This window comes from Saccopteryx leptura, chromosome 7 (assembly GCF_036850995.1).
Source record: "Saccopteryx leptura isolate mSacLep1 chromosome 7, mSacLep1_pri_phased_curated, whole genome shotgun sequence".
Classification (NCBI taxonomy): Eukaryota; Metazoa; Chordata; class Mammalia; order Chiroptera; family Emballonuridae; genus Saccopteryx; species Saccopteryx leptura.
The window spans coordinates 18,140,267-18,154,232 of NC_089509.1; the positions used below are offsets into that span (position 1 = coordinate 18,140,267).

Sequence of the window (13,966 nt, forward strand, 5' to 3'; positions counted from 1 at the left end):
GACACTATCTCTAATTTCCACGACATGCTTATCCTTCAATCATCTTTTAACCTAGTTTTCTAGTGCTTTTTGCTCAGAAGGCCTGAGTTGTGCAGGAATATAAAAATATTCATGTATAACTGTCTCCCAACCATTGCTTGAACTCAAACTTGGAATATATCATAAATTCTGAAGGGGAGGTGTGTGCAGGGGAAATGGGATCTACGAAATAGTGTAAAACCTAGTTGTTATCTTCTTATCAACAAGTGAGAAGAGTCCCCCAAACCCCACTCACCACCACAGCTTGAAGGTGAAGACAACAGTGCCAGTGTGTCCAGAGTCAAAGCAGGTCACACAAGTGGATGAAGTGGGACAGGTGGAGACTATGGTAAACTGAAATCATGTGCCCCAATGAGTGACATCCATTACCAAGTTCTAATTGATGCTGTTCATTCCAATGGGCAATGCATCACTGCTAGCTCTCCCAATTGTCAAGAGAAGCTAGAAAGCTGGAAACTTTATGTAGAATCCCCTTCTACCCCCCTTTATTTCAAAGCTTTGAAGGCCAAATTTAATGTGACTGTGGGTCACATTAGCTACAGGTTGCCATTCTGAACTTTCCCTTAGATGTAACACAGGTAAATAAACCACTGTCAGGTGAAAAAATGGTCAGCTAAGGTGACGATCCCAACTGGAGGGGCACAGGCATTCCCATTAGACACAGCTGGCCAAAGCATGTCCCCCCAGTTCTTTCTGCATTTATTCAACAAATACTGAGTGCATACTGAGTGGCCAACACTGTCCCAGAAGACAACAATATATATGTGAACAACAAAGACAAAATCCTTGCCCTCATAGAGGTCATATCCTAGAGGGTGAGATTTTCTGTTGAAAAGATACTACAAGTTAATACCAGAAATACAACTAAATATAATGTATAGTTGGGTGCATATGTCTAACTTCCTGAGTTAAAAAAAAACAAAAAACACCTTTCAGGTATTATTATAAATATTGGGATAAATACTATTCAGTGTTGGTAAGGAATGACATGAGGCAGAAAGGCACTCAAACATATCTGGTGAAAAGACAGAAGCTCTTTCTGGTAGGTAATTTGAAAACCTTTAAAAAAGTATGTAGAATTTCAGTTAAAATATTGAGTACAAGCTGTACTCTCTTCACAATCTTCACTAAAATGACAGTAAAGAAAGTTATAAAGGTGTGAATAAGAACAACAAAAACTCAGAAGATAAAACAGCAGATGAGCAATGTCAACAAAATTTTGGATAGTGAAAACTGTCTGGGTGAATAATAATAGATGAGTTAGTGGTCAGCTTTGTCTGTTCTGCTCACTGCCTGCAGAGGGAAGGGGAACGCAACAAGAAAGAAGAAGGAGCAGGAAGCGGAGACATCAGGTCCCTGTGAAGGTGAGGATACAACTGAGGCTGAACCAAGGGCTTGCTCCTACGTCTGTGTAAGGAGTAGGTTCCAGGTTCCCTGCCCTGCCCACCAGTCAGGAGTTGCTCTTCTCCATTCCTGGCTGATATCTGGAAGTGTACCCTCTGGAGAGCTTGAATCAAAGATACTAAGGAACTAGGTGCAGTTGAGACAAGAAATGGGTTGCCAGAGTAAAACAAGAGGAGTAGATGGAAACCTGAACACTGACATGTGAAGCCCCCGCCTTACAACTTCTAGGCAGAAGCCTGGATGGGTCCTCTCTAGGGAAAACTCATGGAGAGAAAGGCTATGCTCACTGACACCTGGAATCCCTCGTCTGGGGATACATAGTTACTTTCGTTACAGCTTCAAGATTCTCTCCATGATGTCCAATTCAGTCTCTCTGTCCACAGCCCCACCAATTTGTACCTGTACCAACTGCCCCTCTTTCTCTCTAAACCATCGCCACTACAAGACAAAATATGTTTATTCCTTTCTTCACTCGTGACTAAAGAGGGACTCATGGAAGGTATGAGCTTGGAAAACAGATGGCATGGTGCTTAGGCACATTGGCTTCAGACACTGGTGGTCCAGGTTTGAACCCAGCCCCTGCAGTTCACTAGCTATGTGACCTAGGCACTCACTTAGCCTTCTTAGGGCTCAGTTTCCCTGTTTCCAAAACAGGTGTTCTATATAGCATATATCAGTGAATACTTGTGCCTTACAATAGTAGTCACTCAATAAACAGTTATTGTTGTTATTAATTAAATGTACATTTTCTTAGTTATGTACCAGGTCTGGTGCCAGGTGCTTAAAGGTGCAATGATTTTTGCCTTTGTAATCTGGGGAAGACAACATATAAACAAATAGTGACAATTCAGCATGATGAGTGTTAGGTTGCAGATGAGGTCAGGAGCCTATGGGAGTCGGAAAGGATGTTGACTCATCCAGTCTTCAGGAAGTTCAGGAAGACTTTCCAGAGGAAGGGATATCACAAGTGACACTTGAAGGATGACGTAATGTTCCAGCAGAAAAACAAAACAAAACAACATATGTACAAATATAACATATTTGTTCTGGGAATGAAAGGCGTGTAATAGTGCTGTTTTTCATACTGCTGAGGAAGAGTGGCAAGATGGGAGGCTGCGGAGAGGCTGCTGAGAGTTGGAGCTAACTGCTGATCTTAAGGAGCAAGACTGGCTCTACTTCACAGCCTAGACCTGACGCTAACAGCCTTTCCAGCCTATCCAAACACTGCTTCAATATTATTGTTGTTGTTATTATTATTTAGGTAAGAGGAAGGAAGATGCACCCCAACCAGGATTCACCTGGCAACCCTATCTGGGGCCAATGCTCAAGTACCAAGCTATTTTTTAGTACCTGAGGCCATCATGCTCCAACCAAGCTATGCTCAGCACCTAGGGCAGGGGTTCTCAAAGTGTGCACCAGGGCACACTGGTGCGCCCTAGATTTCCAGGTGCGCCCTATGGTATTCCAGAGAAATATGTGCCTGTTGGGGACCAAAAAAACAAATAGGGTTTTTGGAGTTTAGATTTTGGGGGGACAGAGGTGTGGGGAATTGGCTGTAAGCTGACAGTCTGCCCAACCCCCCACCTCACTTGCCTGATTAGGTTGCAAAAGACTGTTAAGCTGTGGTGCTGGATTGTTTACACTACCCCCATGTTTCCCAGAAAGACTGGAGGCAAGTTTCTTTTAGCCTTTGTTTGGTGTAAAGTTAAGATGATATGCGTGAATGAAAAACTTAACACATTCGTGCCGGGACCTGCTGAATTTACTAAATCTTACTAAGAATGTATCTACATATGTAAAAAGATAACATTTTTGTCGTTCTTTTATTTTTTAACCCCTCTATTTTACAAATTCTAAAAAGCATAACTCAAAACATGTAACATAAAAATGTTTTTTAATGTCAGAATAAATTTAATTTTGTCATATTTATTTCGTTTAATTACCATGAAAGCATGCTTGGACTTTATATTTTTTTCTTTAGTATTTGACTTAATTATTATAACATATTTCTCAGAAATTTGTATATCATGCGCCTACAATTATTGTAGGATTTTAAATGCACCCCGACTTCAAAAAGTTTGAGAACCACTGACCTAGGGCCACGCTCTAGCCAATCACGCTACTAGCTGCAGGAAGGAAGATGGAGAGAAGGGGGAGGGAGCGGGAGAGAAGCAGATGCTCGCTTCTCCTGTGTGTCCACACTGCTTTACCACCGGCCAGGGCCTACTTTTTCTGTTTAAATTTGATGGGGCATCAAGGTTCAAAATATTTTGATAATTTCTCTACATTTTGAGAATATCCTATATCAAAAATCTCAACAAAGAATTTTCAAAAACTACATTTTCCAGCCTCCTTTGCCACTATGGCTCAGAAAAAACTTGAGAGATAGGTTCACATGAGTTACATGAAAAAGGTAAGGTGTTATGTCAACATAGAGCTCCATGTTTTATAGGAAATACTCAAGCTCACTCCATGCTCCCTGGAGCTTTAGCACAAAGGAATGCCCTTGTTGATCAAGCTACCCAAAAGAAAATTATTTGGAGCAACCATGACAGATCAAGCAATTCAGTCTCATACTATTCATCACCAGAATGCTGCAGCCCTGTGTAAACTGTTTCAACTTTCTTGGGAAGCAGCACGGCAGATTGGGAAATCCTGTCCAAGGGGTCCTATACTACAATCTGTCCCTTAATTTGGAGTTAACCTCAAGGACCCCTACCAGGACAACTTTGGCAAATGGATGTTACTCATATACCTTCATTTGGCAAACAGTCCTATGTCCACGTTACAGTGGATACATATTCTGGATTTATAGTAACCTCTGTCAGAACAGGAGAGGCTGCTAAGCATGTTATAGCTCATTGACTATATGCATTGTTCTATTATTGGATTTCCTAAGCTGGTTAAACTGACAATGCTCCTGCATATGGAGCAAAAGCATTTACTGTATTTTGTCAAACTTTTCGAATTATGTGTATTTCTTATCATCTTTAAAGTCAAGGTATTATTAAAGTGTACCCAGCAAATATTTTAAGGTCAATTTAAAAAAATTTAAAAGGGGGGAGTCATATCCTGGAACTCCTATGGGTCTACCATACCATACTTTTTACTTAAAAATTTTTAAATTTCTTTTGAATGCGGATGAACAGGCGATGCCAAATCTTTTTCTCCTGCAAACTACTACCTTCTTTATTTGATCCAGCTAATAACACTGTTTTGTCTTTTTTCAAATAGCCCCAGATATATGGAAAAGATTTATATAGGCGGATGGGGATCCTCAAACCCCTCAGCGAGATCTTCTGAGCATGGCTTTTAAGATACCAAGAGGCAGAAAAAGCCCAATAGAGATCAGGGGAACTACCAGCTTTTAGGATATGCCCTTAAAGGCTCCAACACTCCAAAGGGGTCTCATAGGATGCCATCTGGGTCCTGCTTCAATAGTGGAAAGGAAGGTCATTGAGCTAAAGCCTGCCAGCCTTACGTGCGTCTGCTGTGAGGAAACAGGGACACTGGAAGGTAGGCTTTCCCCTTGCTCCTCTAAGGGAGGGTTCAGTCTCTTCCAGCCCTGCTCCAGCCACCTATGACCTAACCTTGCCCAGAATGCTGGGGTTTGCCACTGAAGGCTGAAGGTGCCCAGGGCCATCAGCCCCATCTACAACACTGTGGACGAGCCTAGGGTATTTCTTCCAAGAAGCAGGTAAAACTGATCTCATTTGCACAAGGGCCACTTAACTATGTCTTGCCTGAATAGTCAGATTTTTTATTCTTCCCTCGAAGATCTCTGTTGTGGGTGTTGATAGTCCCATTTTCTGCTGCTTTGCTTAATATATAGTGTTTCCTTTATTCCTCCTACCTCAATGCCCCACTCACATTTCAGGCTGGGACCTACTCCTAATTTAGAGCTCTCTTTCTCCCTTTTGCCAACTTCTATTATGAATCTACCTTTGCCACCCAGCTTAGTGTATCCCAAGGTTCTCTTTACCAAGCCACAGTCGCAGAGCTCCAGGTAAAAGCAACCTGGTCTCATCTCTCCAGGCAGAGGAGAACAGAAGCTCCATCTCCACACATGCTGCAGATGGCTTTTCCAGTCTACCTGAATCATTACCTGCTAGGAGCAGTGATCATTGGGACGTGGACGTGAGCTGCAAAGTATAGAATTGTGACAACAATTCCAGTGTCATGCGGACTTTTCCTGGATGTGGACTTTTCCTGGACTCCTGCTCCTTAGGACAGCTCCTAACAGACTGAACTGGGGTTGGGTTGCATTTATCAGGGACTTGGCATGGTGTTGGGGCCAACTTGGACTTGGTGAACTTGTTAAGGACACTACTCTTTTATGGATTCTTGCTGTATTGGCCAAGAGTTTGCTTAAAGGCTTTAATCATTGTAAAAAAAATAGAAGACTGGATAAAGAAGATGTGGCACATATACACCATGGTATACTATTCAGCCATAAGAAATGATGACATCGGATCATTTACAACAAAATGGTGGGATCTTGATAACATTATACGGAGTGAAATAAGTAAATCAGAAAAAAACAAGAACTGCAGGATTCCACACATTGGTGGGACATAAAAATGAGACTTAGAGACATGGACAAGAGTGTGGTGGTTATGGGGGACAGGGAGAGGGAAGGAGGAAGAGGGGGGAGGGGGAGGGGCACAAAGAAAACTAGATAGAGGGTGACGGAGGACAATCTGACTTTGAGTGATGGGTATGCAACATAATTGAATGACAAGATAACCTGGACATGTTTTCTTTGAATATATGTACTCTGATTTATTGATGTCACCCCATTAAAATTAATAAAAATTTATTTATTAAAAAAAAAAAAAAGGTAAGGTGTGCAGACACCCTCTCTGCAGCTGTGGGGCCCGCAGAGGCGCCCAAGGTCAGCGTGGGAGCAGCGTCCTGTCTGTGCTGAGGCAGCATGCTGGGGCTCACTGGCAGCCGGTTTGTGGACGTAGCTGTGAGAATTCTTTCTCACTGTTCAACCTACAGTCTGTTCTCCTTTGGCTTTTTGAGCTTTCTAATATCTTTTAAAAGTTCCTTTTTAACCCAACTAGAGTAGATTCTATTATATGCAACTAAGAATTTTGATGGTTATACACTGTAGTTAAAAAAAAAAAATTCAAGCCTAGCCTAGTAATTTCAGGAAATACATTCTTATGAAGAGAACAATTTTACACACTTTATTTCCAGTCTACAAGATTTGTGTCTGTTATGTTCTGGGAAAACAGCAGATTGAGAAATGCAAGATTTTTATACTAAGGAAAAGATGAGGGATTATTTTTTAGTCTATTAATTGTATTTTATGTATTACCACCTATAAAAACTGTAATAAAGCAAATGCTAGTGCAGGAATACTTCATTATCAAAGTCTGTGGAAGCAAGCCAAACATGGAGATTATATATATTTTAGTTAGTGATGCTCCCTGTTTGACAGAATACTACAATAGATAAACAATATAAACTACATGATCAAATGTATATATCTGCAACAGAATAAATGTTACGGTATATTAATAGGGCCTTCTAAAGTGCTCTTTATAAAGTGGTTAAACATTAATCACTTGGAGCATGTTAGATACAACATGCAACTGGGATTTAAAGAGATGTATTAATTTTTAAGAGGACTACAATGCACAACAGTGCCACCACATTTTTATTTTAGACTTGGTGACTGCAAAGAGTAACTAGCTCAACTGCAGATATTATCAACTATGAGAAGAAAAATTAAAAACATAAATGCTTCTTTCAAATTTGTAACCCAAGTTATTAAAGCTTAAAACCACAAGAGCTTAGTAGAGATATTGCATAGGTCTTATGGCTCCTATATAAAAACCTAAAGTATTACAGATCAATTTTAGAGGAATTTCTAGCACCTAAAACGGCAAGTCATCTCCAAACTGAGCAGAGAAACTGAGTGACTTAACCTCTTGGAAGGTGACTGGAGCACAACTGGGCGTCTGAGAACTTGGCTTTGCATCTCTGAAAGTCAAAGACCAACCACAAGGACTGTTTGGAAGGGGACCAGGACTTTTTACATTTTAATTAGGTCTTTCAGGGTTCGTGGCGTTAGTCATTTCAAATGTTATTAAATTGCTCTCCACTCAGCCTGGGGATTCTGAGTGAGATCGAGAGCAGCAGGGAAGATGGCAGCTTGAATAGCACTTTGGTATCTGGGAGGTTCACAGGGATGAGAGGAAAAAAACATCCGAGAGAGCAGCTTCTCTGGAGTGTGAGGAATGGAAGTCAGAAAACTGCCAGGGAGAAATTGCAGCAGTTTGAATAAACATTTAATTTAAGATTTTTAGAGGTAAATGTGATAGACAATGTGATGCTATGTTGACTATTTTCTGAAGTTAAATTTTGCAAATAACTTATAGTCTGTTCAATGCAAGGGCACTTATAGATATGACAGGATAAGGTATTTGGAATGGGTTGTTGTTCTGGAAAATTCTAGACTTATGCCTCACAGAATAAAAGACTGAGACTTGGAGCTTTAGTGCCTTGTTCAGCTCCCCCCCCCCCCCCTCAGAGCAGGAGCCCTGGGAGGACGGCTGATGGACAAATGCTTGGTTCTGAGAGGGAGCACACCCCTGTTGCTGATGGGAGGTTCTGAGAGGGAGCACGCCCCTGTTGCTGATGGGGGATTCTGAGAGGGAGCACGCCCCTGTTGCTGATGGGAGGTTCTGAGAGGGAGCACGCCCCTGTTGCTGATGGGAGGTTCTGAGAGGGAGCACGCCCCTGTTGCTGATGGGAGATCCTGAGAGGGAGCACGCCCCTGTTGCTGATGGGGGATCCTGAGAGGGAGCACGCCCCTGTTGCTGATGGGGGATCCTGAGAGGGAGCACGCCCCTGTTGCTGATGGGGGATCCTGAGAGGGAGCATGCCCCTGTTGCTGATGGGGGATCCTGAGAGGGAGCACGCCCCTGTTGCTGATGGGAGATCCTGAGAGGGAGCACGCCCCTGTTGCTGATGGGAGGTTCTGAGAGGGAGCACGCCCCTGTTGCTGATGGGAGATCCTGAGAGGGAGCACGCCCCTGTTGCTGATGGGGGATCCTGAGAGGGAGCACGCCCCTGTTGCTGATGGGAGGTTCTGAGAGGGAGCACGCCCCTGTTGCTGATGGGAGATCCTGAGAGGGAGCACGCCCCTGTTGCTGATGGGGGATCCTGAGAGGGAGCACGCCCCTGTTGCTGATGGGGGATCCTGAGAGGGAGCACGCCCCTGTTGCTGATGGGGGATCCTGAGAGGGAGCACGCCCCTGTTGCTGATGGGAGATCCTGAGAGGGAGCACGCCCCTGTTGCTGATGGGAGATCCTGAGAGGGAGCACGCCCCTGTTGCTGATGGGGGATCCTGAGAGGGAGCACGCCCCTGTTGCTGATGGGAGGTTCTGAGAGGGAGCACGCCCCTGTTGCTGATGGGAGATCCTGAGAGGGAGCACGCCCCTGTTGCTGATGGGAGATCCTGAGAGGGAGCACGCCCCTGTTGCTGATGGGAGGTTCTGAGAGGGAGCACGCCCCTGTTGCTGATGGGAGATCCTGAGAGGGAGCACGCCCCTGTTGCTGATGGGGGATCCTGAGAGGGAGCACGCCCCTGTTGCTGATGGGGGATCCTGAGAGGGAGCACACCCCTGTTGCTGATGGGAGATTCTGAGAGGGAGCACGCCCCTGTTGCTGATGGGAGATCCTGAGAGGGAGCACGCCCCTGTTGCTGATGGGGGATTCTGAGAGGGAGCACGCCCCTGTTGCTGATGGACAATTGCTTGGTTCTGAGAGGGAGCACGCCCCTGTTGCTGATGGGGAGATTCTGTGAGGAGAGAGATGGATGGGGGTTGGGTGGAAGGTGGGGAAGTTTATCAAACAAAAATGAAAGGGGCAGAGAACGGCCTGTTGAGATGAAGCCGGATAAAAGTAAGAAAAGAGACACCAGAGAGATGCCTGTTTTGACAGAGCAACTTGACAAGACTCACTAACTTGGATATGGACCAAAGGGTAGAATTCTGAATGATTTTTCATTCTCTTTGAGCTTTTCTGTGTTTTCAGATTTCTGCACTGAGCACTTCCAAAATTAGGGAGAAATCCAAATAACCCACGTTATCTTTGTGAACACTTCAAGGACAGAAGCCAAGATACCTTCTGCCCTGGACTGCCCGCCTTGCCCGTGGCCACTCGGCTCTCCTCCTTCAGTGCTCAGTGTGGACTGACTGCAGTCATCCTCTTGGTCAAACTCCTGAAATATCACAACACAGAAACTCGGTTATTCAAAATGCCACTTTTTTTTTTTTTTTTTTTGCAGAGTGAATGTTGACTTTTCTAGGCTAAAGTTTCACACTGTGAATTCCATTTAAAGCGGATAAAGTATTCAGGACTAAAATAATGAGAAAGTATTGCCTCCAGAGCGCCAGGCTCAGACAGACATGGACATGATTAATTGCATAATCAAAAAAGAAGATGAAAGCTAAAATCACATAGACATATAGAACTTCAATAGTTTATACTTTATCATGTCAGCGTCCACGCTTCAAAGCTGCCACAAATACCATTTGGGTGGGTAACTGGAAAGAATCCTTAGGCCACAGTCACAGTGAACACCCCCAAAGAAAAACATAATCTTTTCCATACGCCTCCCTGGATCAGCATTTTCACATGCTGAGGGGTGGAAATCCCTGCCCCATACGGAGCTACAGATAGGGCCCTAAGCTGAAAGGAGGCAGCAAAGCTGATTAAAGTTTTACGCTGCCAGCTTTCTGATCAAATCACGGCACACAACCTCTCAAGCTTCCTTTTGCCCTCTAGAAAATAATCATTATGCTGTAAAACATGGTTGAGAACCAACTTGATTTATAAAACGTTCTCCAAACTCTCTAAAGAATAAATGCTTTCTTACTAGAATTCATTGTTGTCCATAGGTTCCTTCATTAGAAGTTGTTGCTGGTAATTTCACCCTTTTCAATGTCTACAACAGTGACAAATGCAAGTAGTAGTAGTTACAATATCCTGTCACCAGCCAGATATTACAATTAGCTTTCTGGTGCCTCTGATCTGGGTGACCACCTACCTAAAGGGACTGATGGATGAAAAGTCTTTGTCCTAAATGCAGATGCCTATTGGGCAAGCAAGCAGTCTATCACAAAGCCTCTGTCATTCATTGCCACGAGAGCATGGAAGCCTTTTTCTTTTCTCACTTTGTTCATTTTAATTATCATAGAAAATAATAAAGATAAAGCCCTCATTTATACTGCCATTAAGAATATTTTATCGTAATAATTTAGTTATCATATCTTACTTTTATGCAGCAAGTCATGCATTTAAAAGTATTTTGGCAAAAGTCAGGTGCATTCCTCAGACCGCCGTGCTGTTAATGACATGGGGAGACCTGTACGGGTTCACCCTGGGCCCAGACAGTTGCTAATTTTACTGCTCACCCTTCTCTGCATTTTAAAAATTCTACCACTATTAGGCAAATTTCTTCTCCTTCCAATCCAATTACAAAGGGAGGGTGTCCTTTTTTTAGAATATATGAAAATTCAAAATAGTCTTTTTTAAAAAAGCAGAAGAAAAAAATATCACCTATAATCCTACAAATGCAAAGCAAACATTAACAATTATTAACATTGTTAAACTTGTTAACAATCATACTTCCTTTGTCTTTTTCCTAAAAATTTAATAATATAGTTGCATCTATAGACTTTATATCTTAAGACAAGCATAAATTACTTAGCAGTCTACTAAGCAGATGCCATTTTAATGACATTTAAAATTTTTTTCCCTCAGCAAATATCTATCCGAGGATCATAAGATTGCTTAACAAGCCCTATGAGTCTTACAACATAAGCACTATAATGCTTACCAGGCAGTTTTTAATCCTTCATTAGTATACATAGTGCTATAAACATCTTTGCAGTTCATACCCTAATTTTGCATTTTTATTTAGATTCCTAGATATGGAATTATTGATTCAAAGAGTATGAAAAAATTTAAGTTTTTTTTTTTACACACATTGTTTTAAAAGTTTAGCCCTGGGCAGTTGGCTCAGTGGTAGAGTGTCTGCCCTGAGTATAAACGTCCTGGATTCGACTCCTGGTCAGGGCACACAGGAGAAGTGACCATCTGCTTCTCCACCTCTCCCTCTCTTTCTTCTCTCTTTATCTCTTTTCTCCTCCCACAGCCATGGCTCAGTTGGAGCAAGTTGACCCTGGGCACTGAAGATGACTCCATGGCCTCTCCTCAGGCCTAAAATAGCTCAGTTGCCAAGCAACAGAGCAACAGCCCCAGATGGGCAGAGCATCACCCAGTAGGGGGTTGTCGGGTGGATCCCGGTCTGGGTGCATGTGGGAATCTGTCTCTCTGCCTCCCCGCTTCTCACTCAAGAAAATAAATAAATAAAAATAAATAAAAGTAAAGTTTATACTTAGATGTCACCAGTGGTACATGAATATGTTTCATGCCATCTTCTCCTTCATCAGTTGTCCTCACTTTCATTTGTAGTAGTGGAATATATAGAATGGTTATTTAATTGCTTGAATGTGCATACTTTGATTAGTTTCTTAGATAAGTTTCAGATGTTTATTGACCACTGAATTTTTTTTAGTATATATAGTTTTTGTTTAGATCCTTAGTTCTGCAACACTGAGACCTCAAAATATAGTTTCTACCATTTCACATCATAATGATTCAATGAATTTTTTTATGCTAAACTTTGGAAAACAGTCCTCATTTGAAAGTGTTAGTTATCTGGTTCTCACATCAGGTTTTTATGTTGATTAATGGACTACGGTCAGTCTCAATTGCTCAGTTCATTTGTTAGTTGGTCCTTTAGGAAAAACTGGAATCTCCAGAGTGTGAGCAAATCTACCTACAAAATCCATAACAATGGCTAGCATTTACACATATAGTGCCAGACACTGTTCTATGAACCTTACATATATTAACTAATTTAATCCTCACAACAATTCTAAAGTCAGGTACTACTTTCTTCTTTTTACAATGAGGTCCAGAGAAGTTAAGTTACTCATTCAAGTTCACAAAGCTAGCCAGTAGAAAAGTCAGAATTCACACCCAGACTTTGAAGTCTGGTTCCAGACCTCTAAACAACTCTATTCTCTTGCTACCATGAAAAGTTCAAAACAAAACAAAAAAACTCAACAGAAACCACAAAGAAAAACAACAATGAGCAAAATTCAGAAAAAGAATAGTCAAGCCTAATTTATAAGTTTTGCACAGGAAGAAAAATAAAAGATGTGTGTTATCAGAAGTGCCTGATAAAAATTTCTTTTTAGAATAAACTGAAGTTCCTGGCCAGTTGGCTCAGTGATAGAGTGTCAGCCTGGTGTGTGGATGTCCTGGGTTTGATTCCCAGTCAGGGCACACAGGAGAAACAACCATTTGCTTCTCCACCCCTCCCCATCTCGTCTCTCTCTCTCTCTCTCTCTCTCTCTCTTCCTCTCCTGCCTCCATGATTTGATTGGAATGAGTTGGCCCAGGGCACTGAGGATGGCTCCATGACCTCTACCTCAGGCGCTAAGAAGAGTTCGGTTGCTGAGCAACAGAGCAATGCCCCAGATGGGCAAAGCACGGGCTTGCCGGGTGGATCCTGGTGGTGTGCATGTGGGAGTCTGTCTCTCTGCCTCCCCCCTCCCACTTAATAATAAAAGAAAAAAGAATAAACTGAAAAACCATAAGCATCACAAACAAAAGAGGATGTAGGGAATAATGTCTACTTTGAAGGTTGTCATGGAAATGAACTACAGAAACAGCTCTGAATTTTCTAATTCCTTTTAGAATGCTAAATATTAAAGACTTTAAGATGTGCTTAGGCATCACAAGGAAGAGAATTGAAATCATGATGCCCAGTTGTGAGTGTGAAAGAGAGAAAATGTTAGAAGAGCACATCCCAAACACAAATGAATTTCATAAACCATTGACAACAGCCTAGAAATAGAACAGCATTCTCCTCTCCGAACAATAGAATGCTAAACATACAGAAGAGAAAATGGTACAGAGATCATACATAATTAAATTTGGAAAGCAGAACCTTCTTAGATGAAAAATGAGTGGGGAGTCTATAAAGAACCTCTAGGAGCAATCCTCTAAGCAAAGCAGCTGCTTCTACTATTTGTCAATGATAAAAACCTATTGCAGACAACCAAAAAGAAAAGTGAGCTTTCTTTCAAAAATACAAGGTGAAGAATGATGTTCCATTTTACAATTTAAGGTAAAGCACTAGGGAAGAAAAGGCAAGTTCAACAGTACAAGAGTCTGTTTCTCTCTCAGAAATGAATTCAAAGTCACTTCAACCATCACGAGAATAAATATAGAGCGAAAGTTCAATAAACATTTTAAAGTTACACAAAAAAAAGCTGAAGTAAGTATGAAGGGATTTTATTTTGGCCTTTTCATAAAGAAAATTGCTTTAAATATACCATAAAAAAAGAAAAAGTAAAGGTGTTTTGTTTATCAGTTTCTAAACCATTACACTTTAAACATTGTACTCTAGAGATTTTTTTTTCAGTT

General features: G+C 41.9%; 1 protein-coding gene across 7 annotated transcripts in view; it reads right to left on the reverse strand.

Annotated features, from left to right (window-relative positions):
* Positions 1 to 13,966, reverse strand: part of MAP3K19 (mitogen-activated protein kinase kinase kinase 19) — a 66,508-nt gene that overhangs the window by 15,494 nt on the left and 37,048 nt on the right. For all 7 annotated transcript variants that reach the window (XM_066346293.1, XM_066346298.1, XM_066346297.1 and 4 more), the window contains one exon: positions 9,587 to 9,683. In XM_066346293.1, the coding sequence (XP_066202390.1) occupies positions 9,587 to 9,683 (97 nt within the window). The remainder of the gene's footprint in view (positions 1 to 9,586; positions 9,684 to 13,966) is intronic.